Here is a 15,681-nt window from a genome sequence, read left to right on the forward strand (position 1 = left end):
TCATTTTATAATACTCTTTATTTGATTAAAGAATTTACTTTCTTTGTGTACACTGGAATGTTATATTCCCTATGTATTTTACAGGGTTACAAAATGTCTTTCATTTTAAATATTACCCCAAAAGTAATTTCAGAAAAAAAATTTGTGAAATTAAACTTGACTTTTTAAAAATCATATAGACAAGCAACTCTCAAACAAAAAATGGATTAATAAGATTTCTTGCCTACTTAACTACATGACAGACTTCTTGTCCCAGTCCCCTTCCTCAGAAAAACCTCATGTGGAAACCAAGCTAGAGATAAGGATTCTTCCCTGATGCAGTTAGGGGAAAGGGAAAGGCCAGAAATTTCTTTGGCAAGCAATTCCGGCCATGGCCATTTGTGATTGCTTTGCTTCAAGTACAGTACACTCTTTGCAGGGAGGGCCGGATGTTCAGAGGGAGCAGTGGTCTCCAAACGGCTCAAAGAGGTCATCTATGGGCCTGCAGCCACTCAACCCTCACCCTACCAAGTGCAATACTGGGTTAAAGACCAAAGCTAGGCTGGCTGATGTTGTTCTCCATTGAAAAAGTAATGGATGAAATGGAGCTGAGAAACAATCATTACATGATGACACTCAAAATATTTAGGGGGAGGAAAAAAATTTCAAGAGACGGTGGAAAATGGTGGGTCGGCTGCAAGGAAACATAGTACACAAGAATAATCCCTCCACAACCAATATAATCAACTGCCTCTTGAAACACTACAACTTCAGTGTTAGAGATGGAGTTTCTCTGATAGTTCAGGGCTAAACACTGGCAAAGACTCACTGAACCCACAGCCTCCAAAATCATAACCTCTTTTCTGCTAGAAAGGAGAGGACTGATGAAAGAGTGATCAGGAAGAGGGAGGTGGTAAAGTTGAGGAATGTGAATGGATTCCAAAGACTGTTTTGGCTCAAGTACCCAAAATGTAGAGAACTGGAAGCTTGGGTTGCACTAGCAGCAGACATGATTACATGTAGATGTGAAATTCCTTACTGAACACAACTATTCTTCTCCTAGACATCCTGGAGAGGGGACTGCACCATCTGAAAGCTGCTTCTCAGCTATATTTAATATTGACACAAGTAGAAAAGACAGGCCTTAAAAGGAAAACAACTTGGCAAATGATAGAGGGATAGATGGACAGAAAATAACCTTTTCCTTTAACTTCTAGACTCCATACCCCTTAAATAGTTCACCTGTATTGTCCAAAAATCAGTGGGTTAGATAACCTTTGTTCCAGGAGTGCCATATATAATGCCTATGTACAGATGATCCCCGTGCTTGATTGGCTGTACAGAAAGAAAAACTAATGGTAAAGGAAAGGAGTATGAAAGATTAAAATCTTCTACAGAGAAAACTTTCTAAAAACAAATGAAATATGAAATATAACTATATTTAGGGATTAAAAGAAAGGAGCAACATAGGTGAAGGCAGAGTAGGTGTTTACAGGGGGCATTCTCTGGAGAGCTTGCTTTCCTGCTGGCCAGTAAAATCTGCCAAAGAAATCAGCAGCCTTTCCCTTTATGTCTGTGTCATGTCTTTGTCAAAGAATGTCTCCATGACACTGAAACACTGGGGGTGAGTTGAGGGTCCTTGAGCGCAGAGAACGTGCACTGTATCAGAAAAAAGGGTCTCCAATGGCTTGTAAATTTGGAAAAATTCTTCAGCCACTTTTGGCTTCTTCTTTATAAATTTGAAAATTTTCCTTTCTGGTTCTTTCTTCTTGGTATTACAGGATTTCATACTTATCCACTAGGAAAGTGGTCTCTGTGGAAAACCTGACAGGGCTGTTTCCATCTACCTGGGTCACTTTGGTAACCTAGGAAAATAAACAAAGAATATTGTAAAGCAAAAGGAGGATGATTCTAGTCTCTAAGAAGCTAACTAAATCCTCATTACAGAACAGATCAAGTCCCCTAAACATAGTATTAAAAGTAGCTTAGAAATACTAAAAACTCTTCAAATCATAACTGCAGTTCACTGCCTAACGCTTTCCCATCAACATACCCATGACTCATCTGCTCTCCAGAGAAAGGGTAATTTGTCATGAGATGTAGAGCAGAATTAATAATATTAAGTAAAAGCTCCAGAATGAGCCACCACAGCCCAGCTCTACCCTACAGAACCTATGAAACTCATCAACATTCTATCAAAATGATCAATTAACATGTTAACCCAAAATGTAACATTTTAACTCTTTAATATTATTCATTTCATCTGTTCAAAAAAATCTCTTGTGTTCAATGTTCTATTAAGCTATTCCACAATACTGATTTTCTAAGGCATGGCTGGTTTCTTTCAATGAGATTCTTTTTCTAATAATAGGACCAAATAGGAAAACCCATTTTGGATTTTAACCCAATACTGATGGGGTTATGCCACTAACTGAGAGTGAGTACTGCTCTTCAGAATCTACAGAGGAAGCTGTAACTTCCCAAATAAACAGAAGCCATATGGGAAAATAAGGTAGTTGCAGAATAACAAAGAAGTCAAATAGACGAGAAGACACTATAAACTGGGTCCTATCAATGCAAATCGAAACACTAGAGGTGAATTTAAAATGCTAAAGGAACAGTTTACACATTTCCATTGCTTTGTCTACCTAAAAGACAAAGTTTGCAACAGAAATGGTTCATGATTCTTTGCAGTAATTTAGGGAGCCATGCCATAAATAATCTGAAAATTGGCATGTATAAATATGAGATAATGAAGCTCACTGTTCTATATAATATACACTAACAAAAATCCAGAGCTTTGGATGTGGCTCAGTGGTAGAAGACTTGCCTAGCATATGTGAAGTCCTGGATTCAATCCCTAACACTGGGAAAAAAAAAAAAAATCCCCAAATCATTTCCATTTGTTAGAACCACTTTTTTTTCCTTTGGTGATGGTGGTGGTGCTAATGACAGGGCTTCAGGCATATTAGGCAAATGCTCCACCAGGGAGCCATCGCCCCACTCTTCAAACTTTCTTTTTCTATGGACTGGGGTTATGGCTCAGTGGTAGAGCGCTTGAACATGTGAGGCACTGGGTTTCATCCTCAGCACCACATAAAACCAAATAAATAAATATATAAAAGAAATACTTAAAAAAAAAAACTTAGCCATCTATCCCACTTTTCTTCTCATACATGCACTCTATTAAAATGGAGTACCTGTATGTTACAGTAATTTTTTTTGGAGATGAAAGAAACTTGAACCGGGAAGAAGTCATTGGGCTGCCCAGCAATGCTAAACTCCAGGCTGCCACTCTTATTTTTGGCATCAATCACTGGCAGGCACCACTCCAAGGTATTTCGTCGACTGTCATGTCGATATTCCCCATCGATCTCACCAATAACTGGTGCACCAACACCGGATCTGTCATGAGAAATATCTGGTCAAGTTAGGTGTCCAGAGATTGAAGAACTACAAGGAAAACCAACCCCAAATTTGATTATGCTTCTCAAATTCAGCTTCAAGTTTTCTAGAACTGCAATATTTATGCAGTCCTGGAAAAATTAGACTCCCTAATAATAAGTTCAATGGTCAAAGTCTCAGCACCTGGCTAAGGATCTTACTCAATTCTCTGTAGATATGGGTATATACAATGATAGATACTTGGCAGATAGGCCTGGGAGCTAATAGGGGACTAATACTGCAAATGAGTGAAGCAGGACATGTTTCCAAAAATTCTACACTAATGATCTGTTATAATTTTAATACAATTTAACTCTCTTTATAGGTAATAATGGAGAATAAAGCAGGTTAATAACAGTATTGGGGAGAGGCAGTACTTTAAATACATAATGGAGATGAATTTGTCCTGTGAGAGAATTTGTTTTCAGAAAACTGAGAAAGATTCAAAATTGCCTGACGCTGATGCCAAAAGATTTATCTGACTTATAATCAAGTGGACTCTCATTTGATAAATGGAAGCACAATTATCCCTGGGCAAAGTGGAAACATGACGGGAGAAAGAGATATATGGTTATCTTTATTCTACAAAAGAATCAGGGCTAGTTTGAATGTACTGTATACCCTCACACATGGCTGACAGGCAGTGTCACCAACTCCTACACATTCTAAATTTACCATCTTTTAATTCACTAGTGACATTCAATGCTTGTATCAGGGGCAAGGTAAATATGGGAGACAGAAAACTTTAAGGGTGACATAAGACATTTATTAACTCTTCTCTATCAATTTTATGGTCCTAGTTCTTTTATATTCCTTCTCTGTGCCCCTTATTCCAATCTGATCTCTTCTAATTTGATCAGTTATAGACAATGGAGTAAAGTGCTATCTTAAGGGTCTTTTCTAGAGACTATTGAACTAAGACACAGGAAACCACTGAAACCACAATTATAGGGTGGACAGAAGGGCCTAAAAATTGTGGCATCCTAAAAATAGTCTAGTAAAATAAATCTTGACAAACAAAACCCCACCTATTACCAATGCCCAAATCCTACAACGTTTCAAGGCAGCCATCTATTGTTCCACAAGAATAACCAAATTGTGAATAACGGGATTTATATGTGCGTGTGTGATATATGTGTCAATACTTATATCTGTATATATGATATTGGTTATAAAGTATATCTTTAAAAATGGAAATAAGAGCCAGGCGCATTTATCAAATGAAAATCCACTTGATTATAAATCAGATAAATTTTTTGGCATCTCAGAAAGCTGAGGCAGGAAGATCTAGAGTTCAAAGCCAACCTCAGCAACTTAATGAGACCCTATCTCTAAATAAAGTCTAAATAAATATAAAAAATGGCTGGGGTTGTGGCTCAGCAGTAGAGCGCTCGCCTCTCACCTACATGTGTGCGGCCCTGGGTTTGATCCTCAGTACCACATAAAAATAAATAAATACAATGATGGTGTTGTGTCAAACTACAACTAAATAATAAATATTTTTTTAAAAAATGGCTGGGAATGTGGCTCAGTGGTTAAGCCCCTGGGTTCAATCCCCAGTATAAAAAAAAAGGAACTAAGAATGACAAATGACAAACCAGACTTGACAATGTAAAGGACTAAGTTAATCAAAAGGGAACAAAAATATAAATTAAGTTAGTACCATTTTCTCCACAACAATAGTAAAGATCCTCTAAAAATATACTATTTTTCATAATTAAACCTGGTACTTATTCAGGGTTAAAGGAGTGCAGCTGAGATTCACTGAGGAAGTACAAATGTACAAGTCATTGAAAATGTAACTGAGGAAATAAATTTAAGGTGGAGAGTATTTCCAGATGATCCTGGAGAGTAGGTCATTTAAGTGCATGGCAAAAAATTACTAGAGGGGCTGGAGATGTGGCTCAAGTGGTAACGCACTCGCCTGGCATGTGCAGGGCACTGGGTTTGCTCCTCAGCAACACATAAAAATAAAATAAAGATGTTGTGTCGGGGGGGGGGGGGGGGGGCGGGGGGGAATTACTAGAACTAATTTTGAAGGGGTAACGGGCATTGTAACGGGCATTTTCATTTTCTTGATTGTATTGACAGTTGCATAGGTACACATGTCAAAACTTAACCACTTTACACAACTTAAATATGTGTAGTTTATGTTAATTATACTTAATAAAACTATGAGAAAATTTACAGAAACTGATGTAGATATCTTGTTTCAGCAAGAATCAATAGTTCCACTGAATATATTCTCATCTTTAGTGATAGTTAAGACAGTCAGTGAAAAATAAAAATTCAGTCTGACAGACTCAATTTCTTTGTGAAACAAAACAAAAGAAAATGTGACTGAAAAGTGGCTCCTCCTTTTGGAAATCTTCATTATTACATGAAGACGCTAAGAACTAATACCTAGCCCCAAAACTACAACTGGCTTTTTTGTTTGACTGGTTTGGACTGAAAGCCAAAGCTTATACACTCAATGTATTTTAACAAATGTATGCAGTCTTGTAAGCACCATCAAAATCAAGTCATAGAACATTTCCATCATCCCCTGAAGTTCCCTTCTGTCCTTTCGTAGCCAAATACTTTCTCCTCTACTTCCTGATGTTGTTCCAAGAGTATTACCTTTTCCAGAAAGTCTTGGAAGTAGAATCATATAGTAAGTAGCCTTTGGTGTCTTGCTTCTTTTACAATTGGTCTTTTTAAAAAGCAAATACCTTAGAATGCATTGCAGCAAGGTGCTTCCTCCAAAAAGACCAGTTCTATAAGCTAACATAGGGGACATGATTATGTGGGGGACACCACTTACGGAAGTGGGATGGTGATAACTACATCATTCAGTTCTAAGTTATCTTCTTGTAGCTCGTATTCTATGTTGACATCACAGCCATTTCCACTCTCCGAGGGCCAGCAATTAACTGAGGAGTAAAGCAAAGCAGTCATACTAGAACATCAGAAAAAAGTAAAATTGCCTCAACATTTTGACTAAAATTAAGTATGGAAAAAGAGTAGATAAAAGTTAAGATGGCAGGGGCTGGGGCTCAGCAGTAGAGCGCTCACCTGGTACATGTGAGGCCCTGGGTTTGGTCCTCAATACCACATAAAAATAAATAAATAAAATGGGGGTGTTGTGTCCAACTATAACTAAAAAATAAAATATTAAAAAAAATGGGGCTGGGATTGTGGCTCAGTGGTAGAGTGCTCACCTAGCATGCATGAGGCACTGGGTTCAACCTCAGCACTTCATAAATATAAAATAAAGATATTGTGTCCACCTCAAACTAAAAAATAAATATTAAAAAAAAGGTAAGATGGCAAATCCAAGCTAATTAACATCTGCAGGCTTAAAACATTCTAATATAAACTATATATATGAAAAATTTAAGTGAAGTCAGACACTGTTGTGCACACCGGTAATCCCAGCTACCCAGAAAGAAAGAGGATTGAAATTTCAAGGCCAGCCTGGAAAACTTAGTGAGACCCTATCTAAAACGGAGGGGAAAAAAGGGTGAGGTGGGGAGTAAGGGCTGGGAATATAAGATCAGTGCCTCTGGCTTCAATATCCAGTACCTCAAAAAACAAAAACAAAAAAAAAGTAAAGCAAATGATTAAAAGCAATTTTGAAAGATCATTTTGTCAAAAATAACTTTGCTATGGCAAAGAAAATGAAAGTGCACAAGCTAGGATTATTTAAAGTTTTCAATGTAGACTAGCTTAGTGGAAATGGTTAGAGGCACTTACTTGTCAGTGGAATAAAAGATTCCTCTGTGGTCTGTAGTCTCCACTTTAGCACTCCTACATCACTATTGACTGGAAACGACTTCTCTGGATTCTTTAAGCCAATTAGTGACTCTGAGGTGAAAAGTTTTTTATCCACATTTGGATGGGTCTGGAATGAGTCAGGAAGGAAAACTTAGGTTCAGAAAGGATAAGACAAGAAATAAACTCCCTCTGGGCTTACATGGCCCATAATCTAAACATCTAAGATAAAGTGTCAAAGCTGAGTACACTGGTGCATACCTTTAATCCCTGTAGCTCAGGAAGCTGAGGCAGGAGAATTCCAAGTTTGATGCCAGCCTCAAAAACTTAGCAAGGCCCTAAGCAACTTAACAAGACCTTGTCTCTAAACAGAATATTTAAAAGGACTGGAGATGTGGATCAGGTGTTAAGTGTCCTTGGGTTCAATCTCCAGTACCAAAACAAAGAAACAACTTATAATTGAAAAAGTCAAAGAATAATAACCAGGTCCTTTCCAAAAATACTTCTTCAACAGGGAGCTATTTCTTGCAGAAGACTAAATCAGGGAATAGGAGTGAGGTTCAGTGGTAGAGTGTAACACAAAACAAGTGTTCACGCGCATGCACACGATGACTGGAGTCAGATGATAATCAGCTGCCAGGGTCAGATAGCAGTCTTGGCCTTATATAAAAACAAATAAGAAAGGAAAAGGCTGGGGCTGGGGATGTGGCTCAAGCGGTATCAGGTTCGCCTGGCATGCATGCGGCTGGGGTTCGATCCTCAGCACCACATACAAAACAAAGATGTTGTGTCCGCTGATAACTAAAAAATAAATATTAAAATTCTCTCTCCCTCTCTCTTAAAAAAAAAAAAAAAGAAAGAAAGAAAGGAAAAAGCTATCTGTAGAGTCTAGCTGTAATTTTGTCTTAGAGAACATAAGTTATTCAAAGCCAGCTTCAGCAATTTCGCCAAGCCGTAAACAACTTAGTGAGACCCTATTTCAAAATAAAAAGAGCTGGGGATGTGGCTCAGTGGTTAAGTGCACCTAGGTTCAATCCCTGGTTTGGGGGGAAAAGTCTCATCTTTTTAAAATAAATTGTATTAGAAGAAAGAAAAAATAAGTCACTTTTGGGTAGCAAAGATAGCCAGCAAAGATGTCGTCAAATTATAAAAGCACTACTTCCAAAAGAGAATTCTGCTGATTATGGGGAAAATAGACAAAAATACACTTTTCCCTGAAAAAGGCTTTGTTGTTGAACAAGATGTAAAATCAACCACCTAAATAAAATGTGAAAAGAACCACCATAATAAGAAGATACAAGGGCTCAAATACATTTAATATTTATCCACACATATTTATTCTGATAAGTATTTTATGCACTGTTTATTTAATTATTTAGTTGTTGGTAGATCTTTATTTTATTTATATGTGGTGCTGAGAATCGAACCCAGTGCCTCACACATGTCAGGCAAGTGCGCTACTGCTGAGCCCCAGCCCTGCACTTTTCAAATATACCATTACTAGATACTGCCATTCATCTAATAAAACAAACTCTGGCAGTTTATAAAGGACAGAATGACTAAACTGATTGTCATACCTGTTTTAATAAAATATCTCCTAATAAAAGTTTTTTGCTAAGTTGCTTATGATCCTCCTGTTTTAGCCATGGAGTCACTGGGATTACAGGCATGTGTCACTATGCCTGGTAAGAAAAACATATTTCAAGTAAGAAACTAAATTATTTTACTTTTTTCATAAAAGTTAAACATCTTTTTGCCGCTATTGTTAGTGATATGAAGAAATCACCTACTAAATTTCAAAAGGATCTTTCATTCAATCCCAATATTTGAAAGTCATTCTAATACTGCTACAGTCTATCACTCAGGAACCACTGTATATAATATATTAACTTCTTTCCTATGCATCTACAATGGCACTAGCTCTATTACTTAAATAATTTTCTGTATTCTGTGGTTCATGAGGACTTCTAGTTGAGAAACACTGTGCTTTGGGTTAGGAATGTAGCTTGGTGATGGGGCACTTGTCTACTATGTATAAGCCCATGGCTCAATCTCTAGCATTATAAAAAAATTTTTTAAAAAAAGAGTAAGAAGATGACAACTGTGCTGGGTAGACCAAAATCTAAATATGTACCTGTAGCTGTACCCCTTTCTTATCTTCATTTTCCACATGAAGACGAATTCGGCCGAATTTGTCATCTGAGATCCTAAGCATGATCATGCCATGCAATTCCATATTCTGTAATCCTCCATCCCGTCCACAGGTTAGCGTAATCTTTTCTTCAATCTTCATATGCACACTATAAAGAAAACGTAGTTAATTTGTTGAGAAAGGTAGAAACCAAAACTCTCTTTCTCCGAGTGATTAGCCATCAAAAAATATTTAAGATGCTGCCGCTTTATCAAAATCTAAAGCATTATTCTCTTTGATTCAGCAACTCTCTAGAATTTGTTCTATAACTAAATTGTCACCTGTGCAAAACAATTTATTATTATTCACCAAAAAATTGTTTGTAGACTGGGTATGGCACTATACACTTATAACCCCAGCAACTCTGGAAACAGAGACAGGAGGACTGCAAGTGTGAGGCCATCCTGAGCAACTTAGTGAAACCTTGTCTCAAAATAAAAGTAAAAATAAAAAGGGTTGGAGATGTGGTTCAATGGTAGAGTATCTAGTACAACAAAACAAACAACCAAAAATATTATTAACAAAAAGAATCATTTGTGGAGAAAAATTGAAGGCATTCCCTCTAAAAACTGGAACAAAACAGGGATGGCATCTTTCACCACTTCTATTTAAACATAGTTCTTGAAACACTGGCCAGAGCAATTACATGAAAGAAATTAAAGGGAAACACATAGGAAAAGAAGAACTCAAATTGGCACTATTTGCTGATGATATGATTCTATACCTAGACGATCCCAAAAAAGTTCCACCAGAAAACTTCTAGAACTAGTAAATAAATTCAGCAAAGTAGCACGACATAAAATCAACACCCATAAATCAAAGGCATTTCTGTATATCAGTGACAAATCCTCAGAAAGGGAAACGAGGAAAACTACCCATTTACAATAGCCTCAAAACAAAAACAAAACAACAACAAAAAAACTTAGGAATCAACAAAAGAGGTGAAAGATCTATATAATTAAAATTACAGCACAATTCACAACAGCTAAACTGTGGAACCAACCTAGATGCCCTTCAGTAGATGAATGGATAAAGAAAATGTGGTATATATACACAATGGAATATTACTCAGTAATAAAAGAGAATAAAATTATGGCATTTGCAGGTAAATGGATGGAGTTAGAGAAGATAATGCTAAGTGAAGTTAGCCAATTCCAAAAAACCAAATGCCAAATGTTTTCCTTGACACAAGGAGGCTGATTCATAGTGGGATAGAGAGAGGGAGCATGGGAGGAATAGATAAACTCTAGATAAGGGAGAGGTTGGAGGGGAGGGGAAGAGGCATGGGGTTAGAAATGATGGTGGAGGGGCTGGGGATATGGCTCAAGCAGTAGCGCGCTCGCCTGGCATGCGTGTGGCCCGGGTTCGATCCTCAGCACCACATACAAACAAAGATGTTGTGTTTGTCGAAAACTAAAAAATAAATATTAAAAAAATTCTCTCTTTAAAAAAAGAAAAGAAATGGTGGTGGAATGTGATGGTCATTATTATACAGAGTGCATATATGAAGACACACATTGGTGTGAATACACTTTATATAAAACCAGAGATATGAAAAATTGTGCTCTATATGTGTAATAAGAATTGTAATACATTCCACTGTCATATATAAATAAAAAAATTTTTAAAATAATAAAAATTTAATATTTTACTTTTTAAACAATTAATGTATTAAATACATAATTAAAATCAATGTATTTAATTTTTTTATAAAAATTTTTTAAAAAAGAATTATTTGTAGTAAAAAAAGTTTCAATGTCCATCTGTGGGGAACTGTTTAAATACATAAAGGAGGCTGGGGATATAGCTCAGTTGGTAGAGTGCCTGCCTCATATGCACAAGGCCCTGGGTTCAATCCCTAGCACCACAACCTCAGCCCCTACCTATATGTATGCATGTATGTATGTATTCACCACAAAATAAATGCATGCATGCATACATACATAGATACATAAATACATACATAAAGGTAGGGGCTGAGATTGTAGCTCAGTGGTAAAGTACTTGCCTCGTATGTGTGAGGCACTGGGTTCAAACACATAAAAATAAATATAGATACTGTGTGTTTATCTACAACTAAATAAACATTTTAAAAAATACATAAAGGTATATCAATATGAATGAGTACAAGGCAGCTGTGGGAGGATGAGGAGAAAAAACTGAAAAATCTTTTTATTTAAAAACAATTTTTAAACTTTAAGAAATTATAGGTGTATGCCTATAATCCAAGTGTCTTGGGAGGCTGGGACAGGAGGATTGCAGGTTCAAAGCCAGCCTCAGCAACTTAGCGAGGCCTTGACCAACTTAGCAACACCCTCTGGCTCAATGGTTGAGCCTCCTGGTTTGAATCCCTGGTAAATAATAATGATAATAATAATAATAATAATAATAATAATAATAATAATAATACAGGGCATGGTGGTACACTCCTGTAATCCCAATTACGTGGGAGGCTGAGGCAGGAAGATAGCAAGTTCCAGGCAAGCCTGTTTTTTAATTTAGGGAGACCTTATCTCAAAACAAACACTGAAAAGGCCTGAGGATGTAAAACAGTGGTAGAGCACCCATGGGTGCCACAATTCCAATGATGATGATGATGATGATGATGATGATGATAATAATAATAATAATAATTTTAAAAAATCCCTCAAATGAGGAAATTCTTATCTATAAATAATTAAATGCAAAAAAGCAATTAGACAATGTGTTTAAAATGCTACTGCTATGCTTTGTTTTGTTTAGTACTGGGGATTGAACCCAGGGGTGCTCAACCACTGAGCCATATCCCAGCCCTTTTTTACCTTTAATTTTTGAGACAGGGCATCAATAAGTTACCTAGGGCGTTCTTTGCTAAATTGCTGAGACTGGTTTTGAACTCCTGATCCTCTGCCTCAACCTCCCCAGATGCTAGGATTATATCTTTGCACCATGGCACCTGGCTAGAATGCTGCTGCTTTGTATAAAAATGAAAAAGAAGCCAGGCACAGCCTGTAACCCTAGCTACTCAGGAGGCTCAGGTAGGAGGATCTTAAATTTAAAGCCTGCTTGAGCAAATTAGCAAGACTGTCTCAAACTAAAAATTAAAAAGGCTGGGGATGTGGCTCAATGGTTGAATGTCCTTGATTTCAATCCCCAATACCACAAAAATAAAGGAATAAAAAAAGATACATTTTTATTCTTCTATACATCATAGACTATCTCTTCAGAAGGATACACAAAAAGCTAGTTGATGTCAGTTGCTTCCATAATGAAAAACTTGCATGTCTAGGTGGGAGGAATACTTTTTATATTAATGTCTTTTGAAACCTTTTGAATTTTGTGCTATAGGAATATATAACTTAATAACAAAATAAGTAAAATTAAAAAGTGCTGCTACTATGGGTGATTATTAAATACAATCTATTCAAATTCAATAATAAAACTATTTCTGGTTGGGTGAACTTCAGTTCATTCTCTATTTCAACCTCTTATTTTCCTCAAAACAAAGGTTTTCAGACTCAAGATCACAAAGGACTGTATATCTTAAGATAATGCAGGGTCCCATTTTACCTTCACAAGAGTTTTTCTGCACTCAAGAGGTTCTTCATGATTAAAAAGAACCTTAATCTCTAATGTGATGGTCTCCAACCTGTGTTAAAAAGTGTGATGCCTTTGTCTCACTTAAAACAGCCAACAGGAATAGGACAGGCACTTCAGTGAGTCAAGAGAATTATCTGGATGTAACTCTATTCATTTTCACACAGAATAGAACATCTAAAGAGTAAATACTCTACTTTTATGTAGACCTAATTGAGGTATCCTCCCAGACTCATCTTTCACTTGACCTCAATACCATCAGCAACAGTAGAAGGTCTGGACTCAAGAGAAGAAATCTGAGTCATGAAAATGTGAACTTGATCAACCACCACTTAAAAATGTTATAAACCATTGTCTCAACCCTGAAATAAAAGACAAACCAAAATATTCTATACTGGGTTCAAATACTTAAAAGGCAAAATATATTAACCTGCTGTTAAAGTTACTTACAAATTTTGGATTAAAGAATGGTTTTTTCTTTACAATTTAATTAGAAAAATATGCCAAAATATAGTGCAGAGTCATCAGACCTCTCATTCAAATCCATTTTTAAAACGTTTTTGGTACTAAGGATTGAACTTAGCTACTAAGCTGTATCTTTTTTTTTTTTTTTAGTTGTCAATGGACCATTATTTTATACATTTATTTATTGTAGTGCTGAGAATCAAACCCACTACCTCACATAGGCTAGGCAAGTGCTCTACCACTGAGCAACAACCCCAGCCTGCCCCGATTCTTTTTAATTTTCTATTTTGAGACAGGGTCTGCAAAGTTGCTGAGGTTGGCCTCAAACTTGGAATCCTCCTGTCTTAGCCTCCTGAGTCTCTGGGATTACTGGAGTGCGCCACCATGCCCAGCTAATTCAAACTTTATTTTAAGAGACTTGCTCCACGCTAGACAAATCACTTTTGCTTAACTTACCCAATAAAAGGCAAAAACGGGTGACTGAAAAAACATTTTAAAAATACCTTAAGTTAATATCTAGAATATGTTCTGTATATATCTTTCAAATCAGGAAAAATTAGGGGCTGGGATCAGTTGGTAGAGTCCTTGCCTCATATGCATAAGGCCCTAAGTTCAATCCCCAGCACACACACACAAAAAAAACAACCACAATAATAATAATAATAATGATCAGGAAATATTAAAAAGTACAAAAAATTGGACTGAGGGTATATAGCTCAGTGGTAGAGTACTTGCTTAGCATGTGTGAGGTCCTCGGGTTCAATCCCCAGTATACCACCCCCCAAAAAAAGAATTTATAGCACATCGAAAGAGGATTTTTTAAAAAAATGGTAATACTCTACTTACTGAAAGAATTAATTCTTACCTTTCCATATTAATAGGTGGAGCATGCACTTTGGTTGCTTCAGAGGTACGTTTGCCCATATTAGAGGACATGATAGTTTCACCTTCAGATTTCAATTTGTCCACAAAGTTATCTACTTCCTTTCCTTTGGCTCCAAGTTTCAAAGCCTTGCTGGGGCCTGAAGGCCTAGGTTGAAGAATACAAAATAAGAACACACATACACATATGCAGAAGCCCAAAACATTAATGACCCCACATCAAAGAAGCTTTCCCTGAAGCTATTCTTTATTTATTTTTATGTGATGCTGAGGCTCAAACCCACTGCCTCACATGTATGAAGCAAACACTCTACCACTGAGCTCCAGCTCTAGCCCCCCCGAAGCTATTCTTTTTTTTTTAAGTTGTAGATGAACACGATATCTTTATTTATTTTTTTTTAATATGGTGCTGAAGTTTGAACGCAGTGCCTCACACATGTGAGGCAAGCACTCTACCACTGAGCTACAACCTCAGCCCCTGAGCTATTCTTAAGAGGAATGTGAAGACCTCAAATGGAAAATCCAAACTTCCTACTGTTGGTGGACAAGTAGACTATGATAGTCTAATACGAACCCGCCAAAACTTGATAGTCATTATTAATATGTAAGCTTACAGTACCCAGACCAAATGTGGGTTTGGGGTTTTTTTTTTTTTTGGTACCAAGGATTAAACCCAGGGATGCTTCGCCACTAAACCACATCCTCAGTCCTTTTAATATTTTATTTAGAGTCAGGATCTCACTAAGTTGATCAAGCCTTGTTAGTTGCTGAACCTGGTTTTGAACTCAAGATCCTCCTGTCTCAGCCTCCCAAGCTGCTGGGATTATAGGTATGCACCAAGGCACCTGGCCCAAATATGCATTTTTTTAATCACATATGATCAGATGAAAACTCTGTAGCTTCCATTCAGATAAAATAACTACACAAACAAAATTCTGCATATAACTTCGTAGTTCAGAGATTCCCCTTAAACATTAAGATTAAATATCCATGTTCCATAAACAGTTAAACACCCCCTCCCTTCCCTACATAAGGCAATTCTAGTAGGAAACTGAGGTCATAGCATGATCTATAAAAGAACTCTCTTTTATATAAAAGTAGTAATACCACATTCACTAATCACTCCCAAGTATAAAAATACAGCCTTCCTCTGGCTGGTAATACACTGGGTTATACCTGGCTGGTGCAGGTGCCACTTTTGGTTTATCAGTTTCAATGATGGTTTCTGTGATCATGGCAGCTGTGCTGCCTCCAGATACTGCAGAGCTACCAAATCCCCCAAATCCTGGTGCTTTTTTCCCTTGTCTCTCCGCATCTCTCCGTGCCTGTTGTAATTCTTTTGCTTTACGCCGCATCTCAGCCTTAGCTTCACGTTCTTGAGTCTACAAAAA

The 15,681-nt window shown here is 37.0% G+C and overlaps 1 protein-coding gene across 1 annotated transcript in view; it reads right to left on the minus strand.

The window, feature by feature from the left end:
• ARCN1 (archain 1) overlaps positions 1-15,681 on the minus strand; it is a 29,920-nt gene continuing 14,239 nt past the window's right edge. Inside the window, exons 4-10 of the mRNA XM_081278549.1 lie at positions 15,467-15,672; positions 14,274-14,438; positions 9,311-9,476; positions 7,159-7,306; positions 6,227-6,335; positions 3,180-3,384; positions 1-1,844 (exon numbers count right to left, since the gene is read on the minus strand). Coding sequence (XP_081134675.1) covers positions 1,755-1,844; positions 3,180-3,384; positions 6,227-6,335; positions 7,159-7,306; positions 9,311-9,476; positions 14,274-14,438; positions 15,467-15,672 — 1,089 coding nt within the window. The 3' untranslated portion in view covers positions 1-1,754. The remainder of the gene's footprint in view (positions 1,845-3,179; positions 3,385-6,226; positions 6,336-7,158; positions 7,307-9,310; positions 9,477-14,273; positions 14,439-15,466; positions 15,673-15,681) is intronic.

The sequence above is a fragment of the Spermophilus citellus genome, assembly GCF_964194105.1.
Source record: "Spermophilus citellus genome assembly, chromosome: 2".
In the NCBI taxonomy this organism is placed as follows: domain Eukaryota; kingdom Metazoa; phylum Chordata; class Mammalia; order Rodentia; family Sciuridae; genus Spermophilus; species Spermophilus citellus.